Source organism: Caloenas nicobarica, chromosome 17 (assembly GCF_036013445.1).
Source record: "Caloenas nicobarica isolate bCalNic1 chromosome 17, bCalNic1.hap1, whole genome shotgun sequence".
NCBI classification, from domain to species: domain Eukaryota; kingdom Metazoa; phylum Chordata; class Aves; order Columbiformes; family Columbidae; genus Caloenas; species Caloenas nicobarica.
In genome coordinates, this window is record NC_088261.1 from 4,829,768 (window position 1) to 4,853,526 (window position 23,759).

At 61.3% G+C, this 23,759-nt stretch overlaps 5 protein-coding genes across 5 annotated transcripts; 2 read left to right on the forward strand and 3 right to left on the reverse strand.

Moving 5' to 3' along the window:
* Nucleotides 1-1,138: 1,138 nt before the first annotated feature.
* On the reverse strand, nt 1,139-7,585 carry SARM1 (sterile alpha and TIR motif containing 1). The gene is made up of 9 exons (XM_065647115.1): nt 7,131-7,585; nt 4,442-5,060; nt 4,058-4,270; nt 3,841-3,932; nt 3,104-3,339; nt 2,892-2,985; nt 2,135-2,324; nt 1,910-2,031; nt 1,139-1,355 (listed from the first exon to the last, which is right to left on the reverse strand). Exons 1-9 carry the CDS (start codon nt 7,583-7,585, stop codon nt 1,226-1,228), a joined length of 2,151 nt encoding a protein of 716 aa, XP_065503187.1. The 3' UTR covers nt 1,139-1,225.
* Nucleotides 7,586-8,379: 794 nt separating this feature from the next.
* On the forward strand, nt 8,380-14,570 carry VTN (vitronectin). The gene is made up of 9 exons (XM_065647168.1): nt 8,380-8,639; nt 10,582-10,719; nt 11,141-11,260; nt 11,579-11,896; nt 12,003-12,142; nt 12,409-12,565; nt 13,223-13,372; nt 13,922-14,194; nt 14,372-14,570. Exons 2-9 carry the CDS (start codon nt 10,659-10,661, stop codon nt 14,488-14,490), a joined length of 1,338 nt encoding a protein of 445 aa, XP_065503240.1. The 5' UTR covers nt 8,380-8,639; nt 10,582-10,658; the 3' UTR covers nt 14,491-14,570.
* Nucleotides 14,571-14,725: 155 nt separating this feature from the next.
* Nucleotides 14,726-19,058, reverse strand: KIF12 (kinesin family member 12). Its single transcript, XM_065647301.1, has 17 exons — nt 18,979-19,058; nt 18,591-18,656; nt 18,376-18,454; nt 18,180-18,301; nt 17,943-18,018; nt 17,673-17,807; nt 17,458-17,593; nt 17,087-17,207; nt 16,742-16,863; nt 16,536-16,654; nt 16,294-16,398; nt 15,926-16,215; nt 15,561-15,744; nt 15,405-15,494; nt 15,191-15,327; nt 14,933-15,069; nt 14,726-14,790 (listed from the first exon to the last, which is right to left on the reverse strand). Exons 1-17 carry the CDS (start codon nt 19,056-19,058, stop codon nt 14,726-14,728), a joined length of 2,064 nt encoding a protein of 687 aa, XP_065503373.1.
* Nucleotides 19,059-19,647: 589 nt separating this feature from the next.
* Nucleotides 19,648-20,289, forward strand: SEBOX (SEBOX homeobox). The gene is made up of 2 exons (XM_065647479.1): nt 19,648-19,926; nt 20,041-20,289. Exons 1-2 carry the CDS (start codon nt 19,648-19,650, stop codon nt 20,287-20,289), a joined length of 528 nt encoding a protein of 175 aa, XP_065503551.1.
* A 758-nt stretch (nt 20,290-21,047) lies between these two features.
* TMEM199 (transmembrane protein 199) lies at nt 21,048-23,752 on the reverse strand. Its single transcript, XM_065647185.1, has 6 exons — nt 23,505-23,752; nt 23,359-23,432; nt 23,196-23,285; nt 22,010-22,046; nt 21,568-21,680; nt 21,048-21,487 (listed from the first exon to the last, which is right to left on the reverse strand). The coding sequence occupies exons 1-6, from the start codon at nt 23,674-23,676 to the stop codon at nt 21,392-21,394; spliced, it is 582 nt and encodes a 193-aa protein (XP_065503257.1). The 5' UTR covers nt 23,677-23,752; the 3' UTR covers nt 21,048-21,391.
* Between the last annotated feature and the right edge of the window lie 7 nt (nt 23,753-23,759).

A 23,759-nucleotide genomic window follows, 5' to 3' on the forward strand; every position in this document is an offset into this window, starting at 1 on the left:
TGTTGTTGAGAAGCCTGCTGAGCTTCTGAGCAGGTGTGAGCAGCAGGATGGGGCTGAGAGCGCAGAATTCAGGGAGCTGTGTCAGGTTGCCCGTGGTTCCTCACACCTACCAGCCTCCACCTGCCCTTTGCATCGACTTCGTTCTTTCCTGATATTTCAAGGTGAGTAGCTGCAAAAAGACCTGGTGGGTGTTGAGAAGAGGTTGGTAGAAAGAAACGAATGCTGGTTCGTGCATCCAGCAGAGGATAGGAACAACCCTGAGGAGCTCAGCCAGGGGTGGGTGCTCGTCAGGCAAAGAGATGCTGTGTGAAGGAACACATGGGAGATCTGCTGTGGAGCACCAACAACCGAATAAAGTACAAACAATGTAAATAACTTCAGAAGTACAGTACAGCAATCGGCATCTCTGGATCTGCATGGATACACGTTTTCCAGAGTCGCAATCCAGCCTCCCGATAAAGTGGTGAAGCTGGGATATCAGATGGAGGAAAGGGAGTTGTTCTTAAAAGTACTTTTGCAAAGACCCTGCCAAACCTTCACATGATCTAAACCCAAACTTCCATAGCCAGAGTTAAGAGCACAAAGTGGTTTTGCAGCATTAGAAGGTGAAAGGTGCTCAAGGAGGGCATGAGCTCATGTGATAAAGGGACGTTACTGGGAAAGGGAAAGCTGCTGCTGAGCAGTTCGGAAGGCCTCTGTGCGTTATCTTTCCCAAACATGGGGATTTTGGTATGGCTTAGCTTTTATTTGCCCTTTCCTGCTCTCAGCTCCTGACCACAACAACATTCCCACGGCACCCAGCAGAGGCCACACGATGCTTACGGACCATTCCCTCTCCACTGCTCTTCTATCTCGCTTCTCCTCTTGCCATGTGCTCTCACCAGTTCCCCAGTTTTTGGTCCTCAGAAGATCCCTCCTTTTCGGACATGCTTCTGGGGGAAGCTGCAGCCCTTTGCGGGGTCTGGACAGTGTCAGCCCCTGGAAGACAACTCATCCATCCCAGAGGCAATCCTGGCTTGGCTCACCAGGCACCGTACAAGTGAGTACCAGCCTTTTAGCGTCAGGGGTTTGCATTTGAAGGGTGAAGGGGAGGCTGATGAGCCACAGGCCTCGTCTCAAGCCAGAGTACTAAGATGGGGAAAAATCTAGAGGGAGAAATTTGGACCCACATAAAAAAGGGGTCACCTGGGAGGCCTCTGGAGAGGATGAGGCCACTGTGCTGGTTCTAGGTCTGCCCCAGAGAGGGCGAACAGTCCAGGCCATTCTCTGACCCAGCCGAGGAGTCCCGGGAGGAACGGCCCTGGAGAAAGCGGATGATTTTGTCAATTGTGGCCTCCTGGTACTCGTGGGACCATCTGCATTTGAAGGGAAAATTTGAGTTAATTTTTCCATTGCGCAAGATGCCACGAGACAGCTCAGCGCGTTTGGGTCAGGAGCCAGAGAGCCCCTTCCGCAGCGCAGCTCTCCAGCAGCCTTTTCCCCATGGACAATGGCAGAACGCTGGATGTCTTGGGAAAGCCCCTTCCCCTGTGCCCTGCTGGGCTGGAGGGCTACAAGAGGGTTGGGATGGCAGCGAAGGGGAAGCGAGAGGAGCCCAGGTAAGCTGTGAACCCCTCCAGCATTCCTCCTGCCTGGAGGGATGGGCACAAGGACCAATGTCATCTGAGCGGTGACCGAGTCGGGGATCCCTTATCCAGAGGAGCCCCAAGAACAAACACAATCAAAGGGTTATAGTGGGACCTTTGTTTGCTTTGTGTTCTGGAATACCCGAAGTGACTCAGCTCCCCTTTGGTCTGTTCTGTCTCCCTTATCTGTTTCTCCTAATTGCCTCGTGTTCTTTGCTACTGCTTATGCAAGCCATTCTCTCCAGGTGCCAAGGAACCCCATGGTACAGGTTCTTATTACTTACTTGATACCATTAAATTTCAGGACAGCCCTCATGTCCTCAGGAAGGGTTTCTGGGTCCGGCCACTCAAAATGGTCTGTAACAGGTACAATGTTCTTTCCAGAGTCCAGGGCTGTCACAATCTCCTGCAGGAACACGCATGTGCTCAACCCATGGCCCATGTCAGCCCATCGCCAGCCCTTTTATGCTCCAGCATCCACCAAGCTCCCACATGATGGCATCTCCTACCTTGTGCACCCAGTCCTTGCACTCGGGGTCTCCCATGCATTTATCCAGTGCATTTGGTGAAAGGACCAGGACAAAATTGCGGGCGCTCATGACGCTCTGGGTCAGCTTGTCCTCAAACTTCCCTGCCTCCAGCTTCTCCACGTCGATGAACACGCTGAAGCCGTGCAGCTGCAGGTGGACCTTCAGCAGGCTGGTGGCAAGAGAGGACAGCACCATGAGGAGATCTAATGCCAGCACCCGGGTTTTGTGCGCTTTCGCACTATGTTGGCCAAGGTGTGATGAGACAGAGGAGCAGTGAAGAGGCTCCCAGAGAGGACAGCATGAAAAAGGGTAAGTCAGTGTCAAAGAGGGACAAGGTGGCAGTGACAGAACTGGGAATTAGCCTGTCCACTGCGCAGCTTACAGCACGTGCTGTCCCCATTTGCACCACAGCTTTTGGCAGCCTCTCCCTCCTCCTTGCTGCAGCTCTTCTGGCTCCACACTCTTCCCACAACTTATTTTTTACACTGAAGGTGGTGAGAGCCTGGCCCAGGTTGGCCAGAGAGGTGGTGGATGAACCATCCCTGGAGACATCCCAGGCCAGGCTGGACGGGGCTCTGAGCAACCTGAGCTGGTGCAGATGTCCCTGCTCATGGCAGGGGTGGCACTGGATGAGCTGGGAAGGTCCCTTTCAACCCAAACCATTCTGTGATTCTATGATCATCAGCCTTCGCCCTGGGCTCCAGCCCAGTACTGCGTCGTTGCCTGCAGGACTCACCTGGCCAGCTGCGACCCAGTGCTCCTCCGGTAGCTGATAAATACATCAGTCCCATCTGAGGCAGTTTGCAGCGTTATAGGGGAGTGAAGCGTTTCTAGGCAGAACAAACAGCAAACACAAGTTAAAAATACCCAAGAGCTCATGCCAAACAACCCTCAATACTTGTCCCCACCCTCCTGCTCTGGCACAGCGAGTGGCAGCAGGACCCGCACCCCGTGCAGCAGTGAGGATGCGGACGCGGTGGAAGCCCGTGCTGATGTGACAGTCCTCCTGCAGCTGCTGCTCCGTCACCCGGTGCAAGAAGTTGCGGTTGATGCCGCATGTCAGCAGGTTGTACGTGTACTGACGGAACTTGGGGTCAATGCTGCCCAGCCAGTCGGCCAGGTTGCTGCGGTCGCAGGTGGAATAGTTTGCGAAGGTCTTCAGCTCTGTCAGCTCCCGGAAAAACCTGGCAGAGAAAGAAATGAAAGTGTGGAGCAGGGAGGGGAGGCTGCTGGACCAGGCAGGATCTGGAGACATTTGGTACCACGTTTTTTATCCGCACAGGAGAGAACGCAGCTACGTGTCATGGTGAAGAGTGAGTTAAAGAAATAAAGACAGTGTGACTGTGGGAGTGTTGGTCCTCAGGACACGGAGGTATGAGGAGCTCAGCTAAGCGAGGAGAATCTCAGGTGAGTTCCCATCTTCCTGGGTAACTTGCAGGATCCCAGGTCCCCTGTGCCATAGGTGGTCTCTCACCACCCCACACCTCTCCAGTGCATCGGCCCCATTGCAGGAATCCCTCTGGAACGGCATTTGGCACTGGAAAAGCCCTGGTAGTCCAGGTGTCATGTTTTCAGGATCTCTGTTCTTGCCTTTGCAAGAAAAGAAAGGCACAGATCTCCTCCTTGGCCCTGCCACCATGGTGATGACCATGGGAGAGGCCAGTGTTCCCTGGTGGTGGTCCTACCTCTTCCGAGTGATGCTGGAGTCCATCCCCAAATCCTCCTGCAGCTCCTCCTCCGTCAGCCTCAGGAGAATGTCCCCATCCACCTGGTGGTCCTGCCAAGAGAAACCCAGGCTGGAAAGGTCCCAGGAAAAGCTGTTGGGTGAGATGCTTACGCCTCTGCTGCAAGATGGGGTAAAAGAGCCCATCCAGGTGTCCCTCCCCCAGCACACAGCCCTACCAGGAAGCTCTGGCAGTATTTGTTGAATCCGATTTGCTGCAGCCACGTCTGCACCTCACAGGGCTTCCAGTTGGGAACCGTGGGCAGGATGCGCCGAGGAACCTCCTCCCCTATCATGCGCAGCACCTTTTTGGCCAGGGAGGAGATGGTGCTGCTGGTGGAGTAGCACACTACCCTCTTCAGGCTCTGTGTAGCCCCAATCTCACTGAAAATCTGGGGATGAAAAGCAGGGAGACGTCACTTTGCTTTCCCTCCTCCTCTGTGCCAGGCCAGCCAAAACCCAGGGTGCTCGGTTAGCTCGGAGGGGAGCAAAGGACACCAAGAAGTGGTTGTGGCACCCCCGCCCTTTCACACCTGCTTCCTGCAGGCCAACCTACCCTTTACCTTTGCTTTCTTCTGCCTGGTTTTGATGGCAGCCTCCATACAGAGGTAGAAGGCAGCGATGCACTGCGCTTCCAGCCGTGAGCTGTCCAGCAAGGACACCAGTTGCTGCAGATCATCCGCCGTCCTGCCCTGTCTGTTGTCACTGCTGCCCAGCATCTCGCAGGCGAACTGCTCCGGGTCCAGCGAGGCGATGAACGGCTCCACCAGCGCCAGCGTCCCCGAGCGCTCCACCTCCTTCTCGATCTCTTTGTTGGTGGCCAGCACCGTGATGGCCAGGCACGCGTGCAGGCGGATTAGTTCGTCATCCCTGGAGAACACCAGCGGGAAAAGCCACTCCGCCGTCCTCTTCTCGATCATCAGGCGCTGGTTGGCCTGCCCGCCGTACATGGCACAGTTGGCCAAGGCCATGGCGCAGTGCCGCAGCACGACGGGGTCCGTCCAGCGGCACCAGTAAAGGATGGCATCCAGGCCTCCATCAGAGATGAGCTCGAAACAGGTCTCCTCGGTGTGTTTGAACATGTGCTCCAGGATACCGGAGACGCTCTGTGCCAGCTGGGGAACGTCTCGCTCCTTGGCTAAGTTCAGAATCACTCCCAGACCGATGCGAGCGATGCGATCCCTGCGGGGAGGGGAGGCACAGACAGGTGAGGGGCAGGTGGCCATGAAGGGAGCGAGAGCAGTGACTGGTGTGTGAACTCCCCCGTGCTTCGGTGGCATTTGCCCGTGACAGCCAGATGTTTCCCCGTGGGACATGGGCAGCGAGAGGTAACAGACTGGTGTTGGAAGAACCTGTCTGGGTCTGATGGAAGAGCTTGTGATGGGGCAGAACAAGGGGTGCACAGCCCAGGGCCACCACGCCAGAGGCTCTCATGCTCGAGGTAAGACATATGTAGCAACTAACAGTGCAGGGTAGGCTAATGCCAGGCTAGAAATTGATCAGGTTTGTCAGCTTTGCTAGGGATGTGTGAGCTGCTTCGTGTTCAGGGGTGAAGACTCATTTGTCCCTAACCAGAGCTGTCCTCTGGCTGCTCTCCAGCTCGGTGCCAAGTCCAGGGCAAGGGATTCACACCTGCCATGAGGAACTGGCCATGGGGCTGTGCAAGAGATGGGGATCTGCCTGTCCCAAGATGGCAGCTTGGAGAAAAGCTGGTTATTTCTGCAATTCTGTGCTCTCCTAGAAGAGGACAGCAAGGGCCCAGGGCCACCAGCTGCCACTCGGCCACAACATGCCTTGATCCCCATGCCGTGAGGACAGCCTTGAAACAATGCCTGCATGGGGCTGGGTCCTAAAAGTGTAGAGCAAGAAAGGGGGAAACAATGGGCTCCCTGCTGCCTTGCCATGAACCTGCCCAGGATGAAGGGGCAGCTCCATCTCTGGCCTTAGAAATGACCCGTTTGGTGCCGCGATGGATCTGCTCCACTCCCGAGGCACCAACGCGATGCGGGGTGAGGACACGGCAGCCTCTCCGTGCTGGCACATGGGAAAAACATTTCTGGGAAGCCTGTGGCCCACATGGCCCACGCTGACCTTGGGGTGGATTTGGCAGCAAACACTGTGCAGAGCTCTGGAAAAAAAGCTCTCAGGCTGGGACTGGCTCTGAGCCCGAGCTCGGCCATGGAGCTGGATGACAAACGCAGCTCCACCGGGTTCCTGACTCTCTGGGGATGTGGGATGGAGCCAGGACTGGTATGACCGAGCACGGATGCTGGGAGATGTCTCTAAGCCAGAGATCTGGACATCCCAGACATTCCTGGAGGTTGATGGAGGGGAACAAGGGGCTTGGAGACCCATGGCTGATACGAGACCCTGGCCCAAGAACTGCTCCTGGAGCAGAGACGGTGACACCAGCAGCTGCTTTCCCTCACCAGGAAGCTAAGTGCTGAAAAAAGACTATGCCAGCAATGTTTCCTGGGATTAATTACACTCTAATGGACTTTTCTGATTTATCTGTTGCTTTTTTTTGCCTATCAGCATGTGCAGCGCGTGTTCACGGTGTGTGAAGGGTGAGCTGCTGTGCATGGAGATGTGTTGGGTGCCACGTGTGCACATGCACCCTCAGACACACACACAGAGCCAGCCCAACACCTCTCACCTGTCCTGGGGGGCAGCACCCACATCTCCAGCCTCTGAACCAGGGGCCACAAGCTGGGGGGGCTCTGAGGGCCACCGGCTGACCAGCCCCCTCCTTCTGGCCTCACTCCAGCCCTGGTCAGCAGCTGAAAGTCTCTGGGAACCGGCTTCATCCTCCTCCTGCTGTGGTTATGGCTAAAGGGGGAGTCATGTCTCGTCCTTGGGTTCAGATGCTCTGGGCCAGACAAATGGACCCAGCTCAAACACGAAGGGTATTTGGGCACATCTGGGTGGCCCCAGGCTGAAGGTGGCTCATGGGGACACCCCAGTCCTCACCAGCATCCCATGAGCTGGGGCTGGTCCTCCTCCCACCAGCCATGGCGGGGGGGGGCAGGTTGTGCCATTGCTGGGCGTGATCAGCAAGTTGGGGACCCCCGTGTAGAGGTGGGGGGTGTGGGGGGACACGCTGCAGAGCCAAGGGGGTTTGATGCACCAGGAGCACCCAGAGCAGGGAAATCTGGGGGGGGGTGGGTGGGATGGGTGAGGAAATCCCTGCAGTGCTCAGGCCTGCGGTGGGGAGGGCTGTGCCTGGTGGGGGGGGTGGCTCTGCACACTCACCTGTTTTCTGCCACCAGGATCTGCTCCAGGAGTTTCCCCGCCTGGCACTTGGTCTCCAGCTCCGCCGTGTACAGCAGGTTCAGCAGCAGGTCCAGTCCCCCCTCCAGCCGGATCACGTCGCACACCGTCTTGGCCACATCCCTCCCCAGCGTGGGCATCCCCCAGGCTTCCTCCACCAGCTGGAAGACCTCGGCGATGGCCTTTCTCAGCTCCACGGGGCCGGCCGCCTGCTTGGCGCGGGCGATGGCCCGGTGCAGGGCGGGCAGGATGCGGTCCAGGGCTGCCCGCACATCGCTGTTCACACTGGGGGAGACCTCCCGGTGCTCCCAGGAGCTGCCCCCGCCGGCCCAGCTCCCCGCCTGGCTCACGCACTCGGGCACAGCCAGACGCTCCACACCTGCCATGGCGAAGAACCGGCAGAGTTTATAGAGGGAGACGAGCAGGGTGAGCACCATCAGCAGCTCCTAGTGCAGCATCCTTGGTCACCCGCCCGCTGGGAGCACCCAGACTGGGCCAGCAGGCTCCTTGCTGGGGCACAAGGTGACTGGAGAGGATGTGCTGGAGCGGGGACAGAGCTGGCCCGGGGTCCAGCTGCAGGGCTGGGCTGCCAGCACCCTATCCTCTCCCTGCCCTGCCGGGATGCAGAGCTGGAAGCGGTGGCAGGAGCTGCCTTCCCAGAGCCAGGCTCAGCATCTCGGGTCCGCAGGGGCTGATGTCACCCGCGCAGGCGCCGCCTTGCCAAGGAGGGGCTCATGTCCAGGCAGCAGCATCCCCGTCCTCGCTGCAGATGCTCTGCCAGCCCCCCACACCCCTCCTTCCGCAGCCCCCAGCCTGAGCTGCGGTTTGTCCCGCTGTCCCCACGGCTCATGTCCCACTGTCCCCACGGCTCATGCCCCCCTTGCCCGAGCTGCCGTGGTCACCTCTGCAACAGCGAGGACCCCCAAGCTGCTTTTGCAGCAGGTATCACTGGACTCTCTGTGAGCAGCGATGGGGGCACAGGGTAGAAATAAAGAGTCAGGCACAGCGGTGGCCATGGGCACAGTGTGGTTGTGGCTGCCCTGCCACTGCATTTTGAACCCATTTGGTATCAGTGCAGGGGGGTAAATAGCTCCCTTTGCACGATGGAAATTCAGAGCAGCTCTTCTGAATGGGCTCGGCATTTGCATGATAAAAGAAAGAGCAGAGGCAGCCCGGGCGCCTTTGGTTTTGTTTTCTTTGTTTCTTTTTTTTTTCCAGGCCGGATGTGCTCAGGGCAGAAAAGCTTCGGACACTTCTTGCCTCTGTGGGGAGGAGCAACTTAAATCCTTGGCTCCTAAACCAGGTTGTTGCCAGCTCAGACTAAGACTTAAATTCAAGTTGATGTTTTGATGCCACAGAGTCGGTTTTAATCCTCTCTGAATCCACTACGGAGGGACCGACAGAGGAAAGGGATAACAAGTCGCAGCAAAGGACGGCAAACAAGGCGACCCGAGCGGCCCAGTGCTGCAGGAGAAGCTCAGCACAGAACCAGTAAGGATTTTCCTGATAAATTTTTATTAACTGGGGTAACAACGAGCTGTCGTGATGCAGCACAGCAGAGGGGTTGGCTGCCTCAGAGGAGGCTGCTCTTTGTGGCAGGCAGAATTCAACCTCTTCTCTTAGGCTTGTCCTGACAAGCCCAGAAAGCTGAGCTTTGCTTTTCTTTGCTTTAGTTCTGCTTTGCTGTAGTTCTGCTTTGCTTTAATTTTGCTTTGCTTTTTGAGAGGGATCTCCAGCCCCAGCAGCCTGGGCTCTTGGAGTCCCCAGGGGTTCCCAGCCCTGTCCTGGAGCATCAGCCCCATCCCCTGAGCTCCCCTCAGCTGCAGGGGATTCCCAGGACCCCATTACCCCGACCAGCCCCCTCCCGGGCTCTCCGGCCGTGCTTTGAGCAGGGCAGCCGGGGACGGGCTCGCCAAACCTTGGCCGGTCTGTTTGCTGGCGGTCAAGAGCCTGGAGCAGCAGGAGGGAGCTTTGTCTCAGCCGATCAGCAAAAGCAGCTCAGACACTGCCCAGCCCCTCTCTGCCCCGGCCCGAGCCTCCCCGCCAGCCTGAGCCCTCTCAGGGCACTTGCCCCCCCCATTCCACAGGGAAGGGGCGAAGCTTTGGTGCACCCGGGGACACCGCCAGCCCTGCCACAGCTGAGGCCAGGGGACAAGGAGGGGGTGATGGGGCTGCAGGAGAAGTCCTGCCCCGACAGCCTGCGTCTGGTGGCTGCCCCGGGCTCGCCAGGGCTTTCCGGGTGGAAATGCCTTAAATGCCTTTCTCAACACCAAATCAAAGCTCTTTGCAGCAAAGGTGCGAGCAGCCGATGCCGGGAACTGCCTGTGTCTGAGCCGGCAGAGGTGAGGGCCCTGGAGAAGCGGGCACCCTGCCCGGTTTTCTTCTCTCCCCAAACCTTCCATCACTTATTAAAACACTGGCCCAGGTTGGCCAGAGAGGTGGTGGATGCCCCATCCCTGGAGACATCCCAGGCCAGGCTGGACGGGGCTCTTGGCAACCTGAGCTGGTGAAGATGTCCCTGCTCGTGGCAGGGCGGTTGGAACTTTGAAGGTCCCTTCCAACCCAAACTACTCTATAATTCTATGATTCTGTTAAAGCCCAGAGCTGTACCGCTCCTGCCCTGGGGCTGGGATGGACCCCACGGAGCTCCTGCCCCACCAATGCCGCAGCAGCGGAGGTAGCCAGAGGTAGTATCTCTATAGCCTCGTGTGCATTTGCTCCTTGCCCCTGACTAAATAAACATCCCAGAGTTATCAGGGGCTGTCGAAAGAGCTGAGTCAACATTAATTAGTAACCAAAAAGATTGGTCGCAAAAGCAATGACGGGAACGACAAGAACAAAATACACAGGCTGTTGTTTGCCAACTGCAGTGAAAGTGCAGAGGGCTCCCTTGCTCCCTCCTGGACACTCACCCCTGTCCCCTGGTCCCTGTGCTCAGACATGGCACCTGCCCCATCCCTGGTCTGAGCCTTGGGGCTCCCCAGCTCTGCTCCCAGCCTTGCTGGCATTGAGACAGCCAAAATCCCAAGAGCAAGTCCTCCGAAATGGTGACATTTTGGGCAAGCATAAGCCCAGGGCTTTTCTCTTTGCTTTCTGAGCACCGCTCCCTTGTCCACTCTCCTTAGGGTTTTGTCCTGCTGGGACCACACTGGGAAACAGCCTCCACTTGAGATGGAGGCTGGGAGCTTCAGTATCGTGGCTTTGCTGTGATAGAAGTGTGGCAGGACCTCAAAACTGGTTCCTGGCTATGCCTGCTCTGTCCCACACACCCTGGCAGTAAAGACACAGCCAGCGGCTCTCGAGCTGCCTGCATGCGTGGGGAGCCCTGTCCCCCCTGAAATGCACCCAGCTCGGCATGAGCTGCTGGGTGGGAGAGAGTCTCTGCCCCTTTCCTCTCTGTTCTGACCTTGGCCTGTTTGTTCTCTCCCGCCAGGGCAGGCTGAGCAAACAGTGGATGCGGCAGCCCTGGCCGCAGCAGTCGCAGGAGGGCTGTGCTCCCGGCTGTCCAGGATGAAGCTGCTCTTCCCGGCGCTTGCGCTGGCCCTGCTCGCCGCTGCCCGTGCTGCTGAAGGTGAGCTGGAGCCACCAACCCTGTGCTGGGTGCCCCTTGCTTGCAGCCAGTGTGGGGATAGAGCGAGTGTCGCTCCTGGGCTGGTGGGAGGGCTGAGGAGCCCGGGCAGGGTGAGGAGGGGACCAGGTGGTGGCTGTGGCCGCTGGCCATATTGGCTACACCTCCGAATCGCTGGCTGTGCTACAGCTGGACCACCAGCGTGGAGCTGGGACCCTGGCACAGCCTGGTCTGTGGCTCCCGTCCCAGCAGGAGCACTGAGAGATGCTGCTGTGGCCCCCAGGGTACCCGTGGAAAGGTGGGGTCTCCCCAGAAGAAACGTGCCCTCGTTTGCTTTCGCCCCCGGGGCTCGGCTGGGAAGGACGCACAGGGTCCGCTGCCCACCCCGTGTTCCTCCTCCCGCACTGACCGTCGGCTCTTGCAGATTCCTGCGAGGGCCGCTGTGACGATGGCTTCGATGCGCGGCACAAGTGCCAGTGCGACACCCTCTGTGTGTACTACCAGAGCTGCTGCAGCGACTACTCCACCGCCTGCAAAGCCAAAGGTACCGGCCCCCCGGCCGCCCTCCCTGCCGAGCAGGGGCTGCCGGGGTGGCTTTGGGTGCCCAACACCGTGGGGGCTCGGAGGGTCCGTGCGGGGTCAGCTCTGCACCCACAATGTCTACAGGGGGAGGTCAGCGCCAGGATTCAGTGCTGGGGGTGCTGCGGCACCGGGGGTTTTGGCAGCTGGCTCACTGCTGCCCCCAGCGTGGGACCCCAGGGGTCTGTGCAAATCTGTATTTCCTGCAAGCAAATGTCTCCCGCACCCAGACCCTGTGGGAGACCCCCAGGGCTGGTGGGGACAAACCTGCTGCCTCCCACAGTGACCCGGGGAGATGTGTTCGCCTTGCCGGAGGACGACTACCTTGACTACAACCTCACTGTCGACTTCGGCACGGAGCCGAGCACCGAGGCAGCCCCCACAGAGCTGCCCACCACCCCGCTGCCGGCGCAGCCCACGTCGGAGAGCGAGCTGGGCCCCGAGGAGACGCTGACGGAGGCGCCTGTGGAGGAGGCGCCCAGCACCACGGCGGATGGGTTTGGGGAGCGGGACCCCACGGAGGAGCCAGAGGAGCTGTGCAGCGGGAAACCGTTCAATGCCTTCACCGACCTGAAGAACGGCTCCCTTTACGCTTTCCGAGGTACCTCGGGGACCTTTCCTGGGCACGTGGGACACGCTGCTGTGCTGTCACCCCATGCTGGTGGCTGTGGTCGCTCCTGCCGCTGCCACCTCCCCTCTCTCCCCAGGGAAGTACTTCTATGAGTTGGACGAGACCAGCGTGCGGCCCGGCTACCCCAAGCTCATCAGTGACGTCTGGGGCATCGAGGGCCCCATCGACGCAGCCTTCACACGCATCAACTGCCAGGGCAAGACCTACCTGTTCAAGGTAGGCAGGAGCCCGGCTGCAGGGCTGGGGGTGCTCCTGGGGCGGTTGGCACAGCCCCCCAACCTACCCTGTCCCTGCCCTGGCACCTCCATGTGCAAACACATGCAGTGGCTGCCAGATATCCCCAAATTCCTGCGCCTGCCTGGCTGGGGCCCCAGGCAGCCACAGCCTCACCATGGGGCTTCCCAGCCTCCGCCTGCTCCCCCCGGCAGACCCTCGCCTGGGGGATGCTGCACGCTGACCCCCCCTCTGTCCCACACCCCCAGGGCAGCCAGTACTGGCGCTTTGACGACGGAGCCCTGGACCCCGGGTACCCCCGCAACATCTCCGAGGGCTTTGAGGGCATCCCAAACAGCATCGACGCCGCTTTTGCCCTCCCTGCGCACAGCTACCACGGCAACGAGAGGGTCTATTTCTTCAAGGGTAAGGGGTGCAGCCCCCCCGGTTCCCGGGAAGAGCCTGGTACCAGTGGCCATGGGCAAGACACCCCTCTGGCTACTGCTCCCCTATACAGGGCACTGGTGAGGCCACACCTCAAATTCTGGGGTCAGTTTTGGGCCCCTCATGACAAGAAAGATCTTGAGGTGCTGGAGCGAGTTGAGAGAAGGGAACGGAGCTGGGGAAGGGGCTGGAGCACAAGCGTGATGGGAGCAGCTGAGGGAGCTGGGGGTTCAGCTGGAGAACAGGAGCTGAGGGGAGACCTGATCTCTGACCTGCCTGAAAGGAGCTTGGAGCGTGGAGGGGGTTGGTCTCTTCTGCCAAGTAACAAGCGACAGGATGAAAGGAAACGGCCTCAAGTTGCACCAGGGGAGGTTTAGGTTGGATATTGGGAACAGTTTCTTCCTGGGAATGGCTGTCGGGCGTTGGAACAGGCTGGCCAGGGCAGTGCTGGAGTCATCATCCCTGGAGGGGTTGGACAGACACGGTCCTCAGGGACGTGGTTTAATGCCGGTGTTGGGTTAATGGTTGGACTCGATGATCTTGAGGGTCTCTTCCAACCAAAATGATTCTGTGATTCCGTACTGCTACCCCTCAAGTGTGTGTCCCCCGCTAATGCCCTGTGCATCCATCCTCTCCCAGACAAGTACTACTGGTCCTATGACTTCGCCCAGCAGCCAACACAGGCCGACTGCGAGAAGTCCTCCCCTTCCACCGTGTTCAACCACTACGCCTTCATGAACCGCGACAGCTGGGAGGACGTCTTCCATATCCTCTTCGGTGGCAGGATGAGTAAGGGCTGAGCTGGTGCCAATACATCTTGCACTGACGGGGCGCGAGGGGCGCAGGCACCCGGGGAGGGGGAGCAGTGGCGGGGGGTGCGGGTGGGCTGGATGAGCCGCTGTGCTGGGCAGGAGCCCAGGCTGTGACAGGAATCCCCCGGGCCACAGCTGCATCTCCCACAACATCCCAAATCCCATCTTCTGCAGCCCGTATGCCCCACACTACCCAGCCCATCACCATCCATCTCACACCACAGCATCACTGTTGGGGATTGTTTATTCCCAGCGGAGATGCCAGAGCAAAACCCCAGCCCTGAGCAAGAGAAATGAAAGCTGGAGAGAAGGGGGCTCAGCAGCACAGGGCTGATCCCAGCCGAGGGTGGAGTGAGGGGCTGCTCCCGGCTCTGCTTGGTCCGTGTCCCCGTCACACATTCCACCCACGCTGGGATCCTTTGGAGTGTCCCTGTGGGTCTCGGAGTGGGTACTGGGGGCTGCCTGTGGGGCCGGCTCACCCCCACACCTCGCTGCCCCTCCGACTCGCCCTCTGTCTCTTTGCCAGCCGGGGCCAGCGGCCCGCGGTACATCAGCCGGGACTGGCGGGGGGTGCCCAGCCGGCTGGATGCCGCCATGGCCGGCAGGATCTACGTGGCCTCCCGCCAGCCCCGCAGGAGGAAGTCTCGCCGCCAGCGCAAGAGGTACAAGAGCCACCGGTCACTGAATTTGGGTTTCTGGAGCTGGCTGGAAAATGACTCCAACTCCGCGGGTGTCGAAAGTGACTGGCTGTCGGGCTCCAAGTGCGAGACCCTCCAGAGTGTCTACTTCTTTGTAGGAGGTGAGTCTGGGGTGGCAGGATCTGCGTGAGATGCAGAACCAGGGCTGCCGGGGCAGGGGGGGGTCTCTTGCTCTGCGACATCTCTGAGGTCTGGGATGCGGTGGGAAGCTGCCCAGGGCTGGCAGCGAGGGCTGGCAGCTCCCCGCAGCCCTGACAGCCGTCTCCCCTTCCTCCCAGACAAGTATTACCGCGTCAACCTGCGCACCAAGCGCGTGGACCTGGTGCAGCCCCGCTACCCCCGCTCCATCGCCCAGTACTGGCTGGACTGCCCGCAGCCCGGGGAGGAGAGCACCTGAGCAGCCCCCGCCGCAGCAGCCAGCAGCACAGCCCCTAGCTAGCCAGAAATAAACCGTGAGCGCTGTGCAGGCTGGAGAGACGTCTGTCTGTCCGTTCATCCATCCCATGGTCTGTGCAGTCCTTGTAGTCCAAGATCCCTGTGTCCCCAAGGGCTGCGTTTGTCCCCCCATGTGTAAGAACTGTGCGTGGGCTGTGCCAGCTCCCCGCTGCTGGCCCCATCCGTGGCACGGCTGCTCAGATATGCTCGGCCAGCCAGTCCAGTGCCTCTTCCCACTGGAGGAGAGGGACAGTGCCGGCGGCTGCCAGCCAGGAGGCAGCGAGATCAGGTCTCTGGTGTCCCCGGGATCAGGTCCACAGCCCCATGCACAAGCGGCTGGGTTGGGGATGGGTGCCCATCCCTGAGGGACCCCATCTAAGGCCTCCCCCCGCTGCCTTGCTCACCTCTCGGCTCCAAAAATCCCGGCCACGGTGGTGCCGAAGGGATGACCCTTCCCTCGGGGCTGGGACCGCGCTCGGGGCCCGGCAGCTCCCGGGGGAGCTGGTGCTGCTGAGATGAGCTCCTGCTCTTGCCCCGTCTCCTGCCGTGAGGACACAAGAATAAACTCCCCCAACCCACCGTCCCCCCACACCCTGCAACCCCAGGGGCTTCCTGAGCCGCAGCTGATGCCCAGGGAGGTGGCCTCAGGCCCTGGCTCTCACCGCTTCCCCTGCCGCGGCTGGGGGTGCCCAGGGAGCTGATGGGACCCAAGCAGACCCGCGTTCTCCTGGCCGGGTGGCAGGACACCGGTGCTTCCCTTGGAGGGGACCGGCTGTGGCGTGGGGGGTCCTGGCAGCGTCTGGGAGGTCAGCAGGGTGGTCAGGCTACTGTGCCACACTGTGCCACCCCCATCAGAAGAGACCCCTGGGGCCATACCTGGGACACGATGGCATCGGCCAGCCGGGGGCAGCACTGGGGACAGCCGGGGTGGCTGGCAGGAGGCAGCGGGGGGGTGGGTTGTGCATCCTCACCCTGCCATGGGCACAGCCCCACATGAGGATGCCCATGGAGTCCGGGGCCGCCCATGCTCACCGGCAGCCGGGTGCCAGAGGCAGGTGTCACGTCGGGCTGTCGGAGCCTTGTGGGGCGGCCGGGGGGGACACGGCGGGTGCAGGCACTCTGGAGCGGAGGCTGGCTGTCACAGGAGCTGCGGGTGGCTCTGTGGTTTGGGCCAGCTGGGATGTCACTGCTGGGGTCTGGGGACAGCCGGGGCTGCCTGGGGAGCAGCGAGGGAGCAGGACAGGGCATTGGCAGCCTCTGGTGAACCTCCGAGCCCTGCCCAGCCCTGGGGAGCCCCCAGGAGAGACTGGCTGACGTAGTGCTGCCCAGCCGGGGGCTCTGGCTGCCCCACCACCCCTTGAGCCCCTGCTCACGGGTCCCACGTGTGCCCCCCGTACCTCAGCTGCTCGTTCTCCACCACGAAGTCCCGCAGGATGCCGTAGAGTCTGGGCCAGGCTGGGGCTCCCTCCGCCAGGAGTTGCCCTTCGAGAGGACAGTTAGGCAGCCCCACGAGGCCGTACCTGCCTCCCCAGCCTGGCCATGCCCCTGGCCTCAAGGGGGTCCCTGGGACCTCCATGCTCTTCGTTGGCACCCTGGGCAGGCACAGCTGCTGGCGCAGGGAGAGGTTTTCCAGCTGCAGGGCACGGATTTCTTCCTCCAAGGTTTGCAGCAGCTTTTCCCGGGACACCTGGGAGCACAAGGGGGTGGCTCAGGGGGCTGCAGCAGCGGGGCAGAGCACCCTGCCCGCAGCCTCCACCTGCTGTACCCTGTTGGCCATGGGTCTGGTGGTGACTTTCCGGGCCCGGCTGGCATAGTGCAGGGTGCTCAGCGTCTCCGAGAGGCAGCGCGAGGATGGGGAGATGCAGGCAACCTGCCGGTGAGCAAGAGCCACAGGTGAGCTGCTGGACAGGGGGTCACCTGTACCCCTCCAGCCTTCCCCTCCACAGGACGAGACCCCAGCCCCCCACAGCTCCATGCACCCCTGCCCAGCCTCCTCCGTGCGCGTACCATCAGGGTGACTCCTGAACCGCCCAGGGAGCGGGCCAGCAGCCGGGTGAGCTTGCTGTCACGGTAGGGAATGTGTGTCCGCTTCCCTTGGGATTTGGCCAGCAGGGAGATGCAGTGTCCTGCCGGAGGATGAGCCACAGAGGATGCAATAGGGCTCTGATGGGGACCAGCAGCTCGTGCTCCCACAGGGCGGTCCCCTGACTTACCCAGCGCCAGGAGGCTGCGGTTGATGTTGTTGGCCTCCAGAGAGAGCTCCCCGCTGGAGCCGGTCTCCTTCACCCGCTCGCTGCCAGCCAGGTCCACAAAGCACAGTGTGCCCTGCTTGCTGGGGCGGGCACTGGGCTGGAGGACCCGTGTTGGGGGGTGATGCTCTGGTCCCTCCTCACCCCTTTCCCATGGCCCACAGCAGTGTCCCAACCCCTGCGTCTGGGATCTGGCTCCCTGCTGCTCCCCCCAGCCCCACCAACGCATCTTTGGGGAGGAGGACGTGACCTTCGCCCTCTGTCTGTTTGCACCCCCACAAAGAGCCCCAGTCCCCCCAAGCCCTTCCCCATGTGCCCGAAGCAGGACACGTGCTCACGGCTCGGCTGCGGACGTGGATGGTCAGAAGAGCGTGGCTGCGGCTCGAGTGCCTGTTGAGGGCGTGTGCTGAGGTCCGTCGCCTCTGAGATCCTGCCCGAGGGGGCAGATGAAGAGCTGCAGGGGGGCACGATGCCCTGGCACAGCACCCACTGCCCACCCCTGCCAGACACAAGCCTGCCTGGGCTCTGTGGCAGGACAGGCAGCTGCTCCTCTTGGCTGCTGTCGGAGCCCCACCAGCCCCAGGCACACATCTGGGGGGGGCTGAGAACCCCCGCACCAGGTCCAGCACCCCCTGAACATGCCCCTCGATGGCCCCAGCCCTGCGCCCATGGCTCAGCACCTTGCAGGAGCAGGTCAGTGATGGTCTCCAAGCTCTCGAAGTCCACACTGAGTTGGTTCTCCACATAGAAGCCACGGGTTTTGCTCCACCGCAGGGGCAGGACACACGGTGGCCCGGGGCTCAGCAGATCCCGGACCTGGGGGTACAGCAGAGGGGAGGGAGTGAGGGCACTGAGTGCCAGGGGGGCTGGGTTGGGTGACCAGGTGAGTGCTTACCTGCTCATTGTAGATCTCCAGATAGGAGGCACTGAGAGCCAGGTCAGAGCCACGGCTCTGGCTCTGCTCCAGGAGGCAGGCAAAGGATCTCTGCATCAGCCCCAGCAGCCCTGGGGCCGCCGGCTGGGTTTCATTCTGCAGACACACCGGGAAGGCGAATGGTCACACTGCTTTGGCACCCACCTCCTCCCACCCCCCAGTGCCCAGGACTGGGTGAGAAGAGCCCATCCCACCAGCAGGATCAGGTCAGGTAGGGAGATGGTGTTGTACCTGGGTGAAGGGTCCCATCAGGGTGTAGGTTTTCCCTGAGCCGGTCTGCCCAAAGGCAAAGACAGTGCATGAGAAGCTGTAGAAGATGCTGAGCCTCAGGCATGGCCCCAGGCGGTGGCACAGGGATGCCACCTCCCGGCACAGTCCCAGCAGTGCAGACCCGCCGGCGAGGCCTGGGCAGGTGCAGCGCAGGGTGTGGGGTGGGCTGGGGTCTGCGGGGGTCTCAACAGGACTCACCCATCTATTGCCAGCTCTACCAGTTGCCTCATCCCGCTGCCTTCGAACACAGCCTCCTGCGAGGCGCCCACATCGAACACAGCGCTGAACCCGAAGGTGGCATCGTGCCTGGGTGCGCTCACCTGGGCATGGGGATAGTGGCAGCTCAGGAGGTGCTGCAGCCCCTCCTGGACCCCGGTTGGAAGGTGGCACTTACGTGGATGGTGCCATCGCCAAGGCTGTGCACAACGCGCCGGTCACCTCGCTGTGTCTCTGTGCAGGTCAGAGGCCGGACCCTGATGGTGTAGGGTGGGATGGGGACACAGATGTGTCACTGCATGGGGACCATGGGGAGTCCCGCTGTGCCCCTGCACCAGGCAGGAGGAAAAGTGGTCCCCACTGTGTCCCTAAGCCCTCCATGTCCCCCCTTACCTCAGCACCACTCTCAAGCATGTCTCTCTGCCCACCACAGGGCCGTCCCGCTCCTCTCTGGGGCTCCTTTGAGGAACAGAGGGCAGTGGGGTGCTGGGTACCCCCCGGCTGGGGGCCCTGCCCGCAGTGGGGCCCACAGTCGCGCTGTGCTCACGCCGCCTTCCTGTCCTCGCTGTGCCCTGTGGCCTGGCAGAGGACAGAGTGAGGTGTCCCCCCATGTCCCCGCAGAGGGACTGTCCTGTTCCCCCCAACCTTTCTGGGGTGCCAGCCCCCCACCGGCTGCCCAGGCAGCTGTACTGGCTGGGGAGGGCTGGCAGCAGCCACTGCCCAGCCCCTGCCTGCTCCAAGACAGCGTGGCCTCCATCCCGTCACGTCCACACCAACTTACAGTCTCTCCCGGCTCCGTGGGAGTGTTTTGGATCGTGCACCGGGCCGGGGCTCCCTGCCCCACTCCCCCTCCGGCTCCATTCGCCCCCCAGCACCCCACAATCGGGGTGCCCGCAGCGCCCGGCCGGTCCCGGCAGGATCCACCGCCAGCCAGCCTGGGCTGCCCCGCACAACAGGTACCGCCGCTCCGGTTAAACATTGACCGGTGCCGGCCCCGCGGGAGAGCGGCAGCAGCACGGCGGGGGCGAGGTGGAACGGGGGGGCAGGCGGTGGAACATCGGCCCTGGGGGCCGGGGAGGGGGCGCTGGGGGCCCCGGGCTCCCGCACCAGCTGGGGGTCCCGGACCCACCGACACCGGACCCCCGAGCCCTCTCTGAGCCCCGGGATGCTCCCGGGCCCCACCGTGCCAGACGGCAGCGGGGGGCAGACCAGTACGGGCAGCTGGTGGGGTTACTGGTCCCCGGGGGTGCTGGAGGGGACCGTCCCCGAGGCAGCCGGAGCTGTCGGGGGGTGCGGAGCGGGGACCGGCCCCGGGAGCTGCCGGGGAAAGGCTTGGAGAGGGGGGCAGCGCCGCCCGCTCGGGGCGGTCCCAGCCCGGTGCAGGGGGGGGGAGAGTCTGGGGCGGATAAAAGCCGGGGCGGCGGCGGCGGGGCCGGGGCAACCGGGCAGGATGAGCGCGGCCCCGGGCACCTCCCGCGCCCCCCAGCCGCTGCTCCGCTTCCCCGACGGGGCGGGCGGGCCGGGCGGTGGGCGGGTGGCGGGGGGGACCGGTGCCCCGGGGCCGTGTCCCTGCCCCTGCCCGGGGGGGCCGCGGAAGCGGCGGAGAACCACGTTCAGCCGGGGGCAGCTGTCGGAGCTGGAGCGGGCCTTCGCCGCCGTGCCCTACCCGGACATCGCCACCCGGGAGCGTCTGGCCGAGCTCACCCAGCTGCCCGAGGCCAAGATCCAGGTGAGCGCCGACGGGACCCCCCGCTTCCCGGGGCTGGGACCACCCCCCCTCCACGGGGCCGCCCCGTTGGGGCTGCTGCTAGTGTCTCATGGTGTCCTCCCCGACGTGGTCCAGGTCTGGTTCCAGAACCGTCGTGCCCGCAGGATCCGCAGCACCAAACTGGAGCCACCACCACTACCGCCGCTGCCACCACCCGGGGAAAGGGGTTCCCCCACTGCACCCCCTGATGGCACTGCCGTGGGCCCGACCCCTGTTCTCCCTTCGCCAGGAGCCCACAGTCCTGCTCGGAGCCTCCCCACCTCGCTGGGCTCCATCTCTGACCTCATCTACAGCGCGGCCATCACCAACCTGGGTGAGCCGTAGCCATGATGGGGACCCCCCCCCTGGCACCAGAGACCCTCCCAGCACTGGGGGCCCCCCCAGCTTAGCACCACAATTTCATTAGGGTGTGGAATTACTGCCGGGCCCAGAGGTCCCGAGGATGTCATCCAATATCCTAAATGCTGGTGCGGCCGTGGCGGGCCCAGCTCCCCATCAGCCCCCTAATACCGACTAATCTTTTGGAAAAAAAATACCTTAATCTGGGGCCGTATCTACGGATGATTGTGGCGCAGCCGCCCTTAATCCGCAGGCACGTTCGCAGGTGCCGGCAGATCCCCCTGTATCGGATATTAAAGCGTGTTTGCAGAGGGGCTTAGCTGCCATCAGAGCATTAATCACCGTGTCCGGCCCTGGCAGGCTGCCCACCTGGCAGGTGTCCGGTCCACTGTGCCCGACAGTGCCACTGCGGTAGTGCTGACCTGCTCCGTGGCACCCGCGAAGCCCCCAGTATGTCCCCACCCCACCCACAAAAGCTGGGCACCCTTTGGCAGGGGAGGTAGAGCCACGCGCCCCTTGCTGCCCTGTCTGCCTGAAGGGGCTCTGCTGCACCCCATGGCACGGGCGGGCAGCTGCGGCTTGTGCTCCTCCCCAAAACACTGACACCGGGTGTGGGAGCAGGCAGGAATAGCGAGGGAGTGAGCAGGAGCAGGATGTGGGATGCAGAGGGAGAACAAAGATTCTCAGCTCTCTGTGGTGTCTTTTAGATGTCAGGCCAACAGACGGCTCCCATCAGGCAGTACGAAGGTTGCAAACACACGACGTTATTTATTTCCAGATCAAATGGACAGCAACTTCACGGAAGAATGGGAACAGCACAGCTAATGTCTCTCTGTGCTGGGTGATGAGAGTCCACAGCCATTCCCTCTTCTGTTCCGCAGCTGCGAGATTTTTAATCCATGATTCATTTCAGGAACGTTAAGGAGCGGGAAGCAAAGGACGAGGCCTGAGGAAAGCAGCGGGCTCTTCCCGGTAGCAGCAGCAGGTACAAACAGATGGTAGAAGATAAACCTGCCCCAAATTAACAACTCCTGGGGAGGGCGAATGCCTCCAGCGCGAGGGCCGTAGTTCAGCAGGACGTGTGCGATCATAGTTTGCCAAGGTCCCCTTCAAGGGTCTGCACCATCACGTACAGCTCAGCCAAGCCAACAACTGAGGCCACAATCACCGCTGAGAGGACGCGCTGGGGACACAAAAAGAGAGAGAAGTGACCCCGTGTGTGCGTGGAGCTGCTGCCTGCTCCGAGGCCAGGGGCTCACTCACCGCTGCGGTCTCCATGAAGACGTACTGGCTGCCCAGGTACGTGCAGGCGAAGGCGGCCGCCACGGTGACAAAAAAGTTGAATATGGTGATGACAACAGCTTTAACAGAGCGAACTGGAGAGAAGGGGGAGAGGCGATGGCTTTAGGTAAGGCTGGGAGGGCCAGGTGGGGAACAAGCTGTCATCCCGCTGACGGAGCCTGCCCGCGGCTGCCTCAGCTGAGCTACAGCGATGCTCCAGAATGCTTTATGCCTCCAGAAATATTTATAAGAAAAACCAACAGGCTGCTCCTTGACTCGAGGAACACTGTTGTGCGTTAAAACCTTTGGTGAGATATTCAGAGAGGGAAGGGCTGTCTGAGATAACAACTCGCGATGCAGTTGTCCCCAGGACTGCCCCGGAGGTTCACGCTGCCAGGCGTCAGCAGAACAGGCAGCCACTCACCTTGCCTCCCAAATTCGGCCAATGTCCCATTCATCTCCTAAAAGAAGGGATTAAAACAACTTGTGATCTGTTGTATTTTAATGTTAACCGCATGATAAAAGCAACACCGATGCCCTGTCCTGTCCCTAAGACTCAGAAGTTCGGGGAGCTCCCGGGGGCCCTGGCAGCAGTTTGTTGGGCTGTGGGGGAGCAGCAGTTCCACAGCGCCGGGTTTGTCTGGGTTTATGTTTGTGGTCTGAATCAACGACATTGAAAAGGGATTATTTCTAACCAAAATCTTCCCATGAGCGTGTTTTCTTGCACGTGGGTTCTCTGCCGCAGGTTTGGTTCTATTAGAGATGCTAAAGGGTCTCACCTTGTCATCTGTGTTCATGCAACAAATGGTGTAAAGCTCTGCACGGTCTTTGTCAAATCGGACACAGTTATGCAATTTCAAACACCAAATACTAGGGGGAGGCAGGGAGGAACGTGATGGGTACAGATACCGGAATACCCTCTGCTGCTCCGTTGTTTGAAAGGAACGTTGCTGTCATTGCTGCCCTGCTCTGCTAAAACCACCCTGGTTTATAGATGAAGCAGCCAAGGTTGACAGCAAAGATCTTCCCACAATAGTTAACACAACAGGAGGATACGTGCAGCGACTTAAATGTGTAGGGACACCAGTGTGGAGGAGCAATAAGCAGGACGGGATCACGAGGGATGTCAGCAAGAAGGGATGCTGGCTTGTCCAAATAGGCGCTGTGCCAAAAGATCTCAGTGCTTCCTCAGAAAGAACGAGTGCCCAAGTATTACCTTGTTTTTTCAGCTTTTACCTTGACATGAACGATGTCATTTTAAAACTATGAGGAAAACGTAACTGTTCAGAAAAAGGCAGCACAGATGCTCCCAGTAAAACATTTACCATACGTACGCAGTCTCCCAGATCAAAACACAAGGTCTTTGGCACACGGAGCTGTTCCCAGACATCAGTATCTCTTCTGTTCCACCATCCCAGTTACCTCTGCCCTCACCCCTGTATCTGTTGTCCCTGTGCATTTACAGTGTGCACTCCTCAGGTCCCTGCCCACATTCCCTCCGTACCACACGCACTCCACGGGGCAGGTTTCCTTTGCCATCTGTCAGGTTGCTCTCACCCACGCTCTTGAGCACTGAACCCCGACAGCAGGTGACGCAGGGGGCCACTCACCTGGCCGGTGATGTTGCGGGTCATCCGCCGGTACTCCTCGTTGGCCAGCTTGGCCTTTATCCGCTCCAGCCGGGCCACCAGCTCGGGGTTCTGGGGACGGGCAGAGCGGCTGTAGGGCCGGGGCAGCCGCCACCTCCCGCGGCCCTGCCCGGCCCTCACCTACCCGCGGCGGAACCGGCACCTCGGGCAGGTGGATCTCGCTGCCTTCCAGGAGCTCGTGTAGGTACAGCGGGGACTCTGCGGGGAAGGGATCGGTTACCGGCGGCCCGGCCGGTCGCGGCCTGTGGCTCCCGGAGCGGCGCGGCCTACCTGCCTCCCGCAGCGCGGCGTGCAGGCTCCGCAGCAGGCTGAAGGGCACCAGGGCGCCTTCGGACGCCAGTGCCGCCTCCAGCTCGGCCCGCAGCCCGGCGGGCAGCCCCTCCAGCTCGTCCTCCTCCACCGCCCTCCGCAGCCGCCGCCCGGCCCGCAGCGCCGACGCCATGTTGCCCGGCCGCCGTCGCCTAGGCGACACGGAGCACCATAGAGCGCGGCGGCGGGCTAGAGCGGCGCTGCCCGCCCCGCCGG

Bases quoted from the DNA above. Each gene is read 5' to 3' on its own strand.
- SARM1 (XM_065647115.1), bottom strand. From the start codon at position 7,585: ATGGTGCTCACCCTGCTCGTCTCCCTCTATAAACTCTGCCGGTTCTTC. The intron at 3,340-3,840 runs GTAGGACCACCA...TTTCTCTGCCAG, and splicing joins TCCAGCATCACTCGGAAGAG to GTTTTTCCGGGAGCTGACAG. The intron at 2,986-3,103 runs GTGCGGGTCCTG...TGTTCTGCCTAG, and splicing joins CATCCTCACTGCTGCACGGG to AAACGCTTCACTCCCCTATA.
- VTN (XM_065647168.1), top strand. From the start codon at position 10,659: ATGAAGCTGCTCTTCCCGGCGCTTGCGCTGGCCCTGCTCGCCGCTGCC. The intron at 11,261-11,578 runs GTACCGGCCCCC...TGCCTCCCACAG, and splicing joins CACCGCCTGCAAAGCCAAAG to TGACCCGGGGAGATGTGTTC. The intron at 12,566-13,222 runs GTAAGGGGTGCA...ATCCTCTCCCAG, and splicing joins GAGGGTCTATTTCTTCAAGG to ACAAGTACTACTGGTCCTAT.
- KIF12 (XM_065647301.1), bottom strand. From the start codon at position 19,058: ATGGAGCCGGAGGGGGAGTGGGGCAGGGAGCCCCGGCCCGGTGCACGA. The intron at 17,808-17,942 runs GTACAACACCAT...GTGTGTCTGCAG, and splicing joins TGATGGGACCCTTCACCCAG to AATGAAACCCAGCCGGCGGC. The intron at 16,216-16,293 runs GTACAGCAGGTG...TTGTGCTCCCAG, and splicing joins CCAGACCCATGGCCAACAGG to GTGTCCCGGGAAAAGCTGCT.
- SEBOX (XM_065647479.1), top strand. From the start codon at position 19,648: ATGAGCGCGGCCCCGGGCACCTCCCGCGCCCCCCAGCCGCTGCTCCGC. The intron at 19,927-20,040 runs GTGAGCGCCGAC...GACGTGGTCCAG, and splicing joins TGCCCGAGGCCAAGATCCAG to GTCTGGTTCCAGAACCGTCG.
- TMEM199 (XM_065647185.1), bottom strand. From the start codon at position 23,676: ATGGCGTCGGCGCTGCGGGCCGGGCGGCGGCTGCGGAGGGCGGTGGAG. The intron at 22,047-23,195 runs GTGAGTGGCCCC...CCCTTCTTTTAG, and splicing joins CCCGCAACATCACCGGCCAG to GAGATGAATGGGACATTGGC. The intron at 21,488-21,567 runs GTGAGTGAGCCC...TTGTGTCCCCAG, and splicing joins TCTTCATGGAGACCGCAGCG to CGCGTCCTCTCAGCGGTGAT.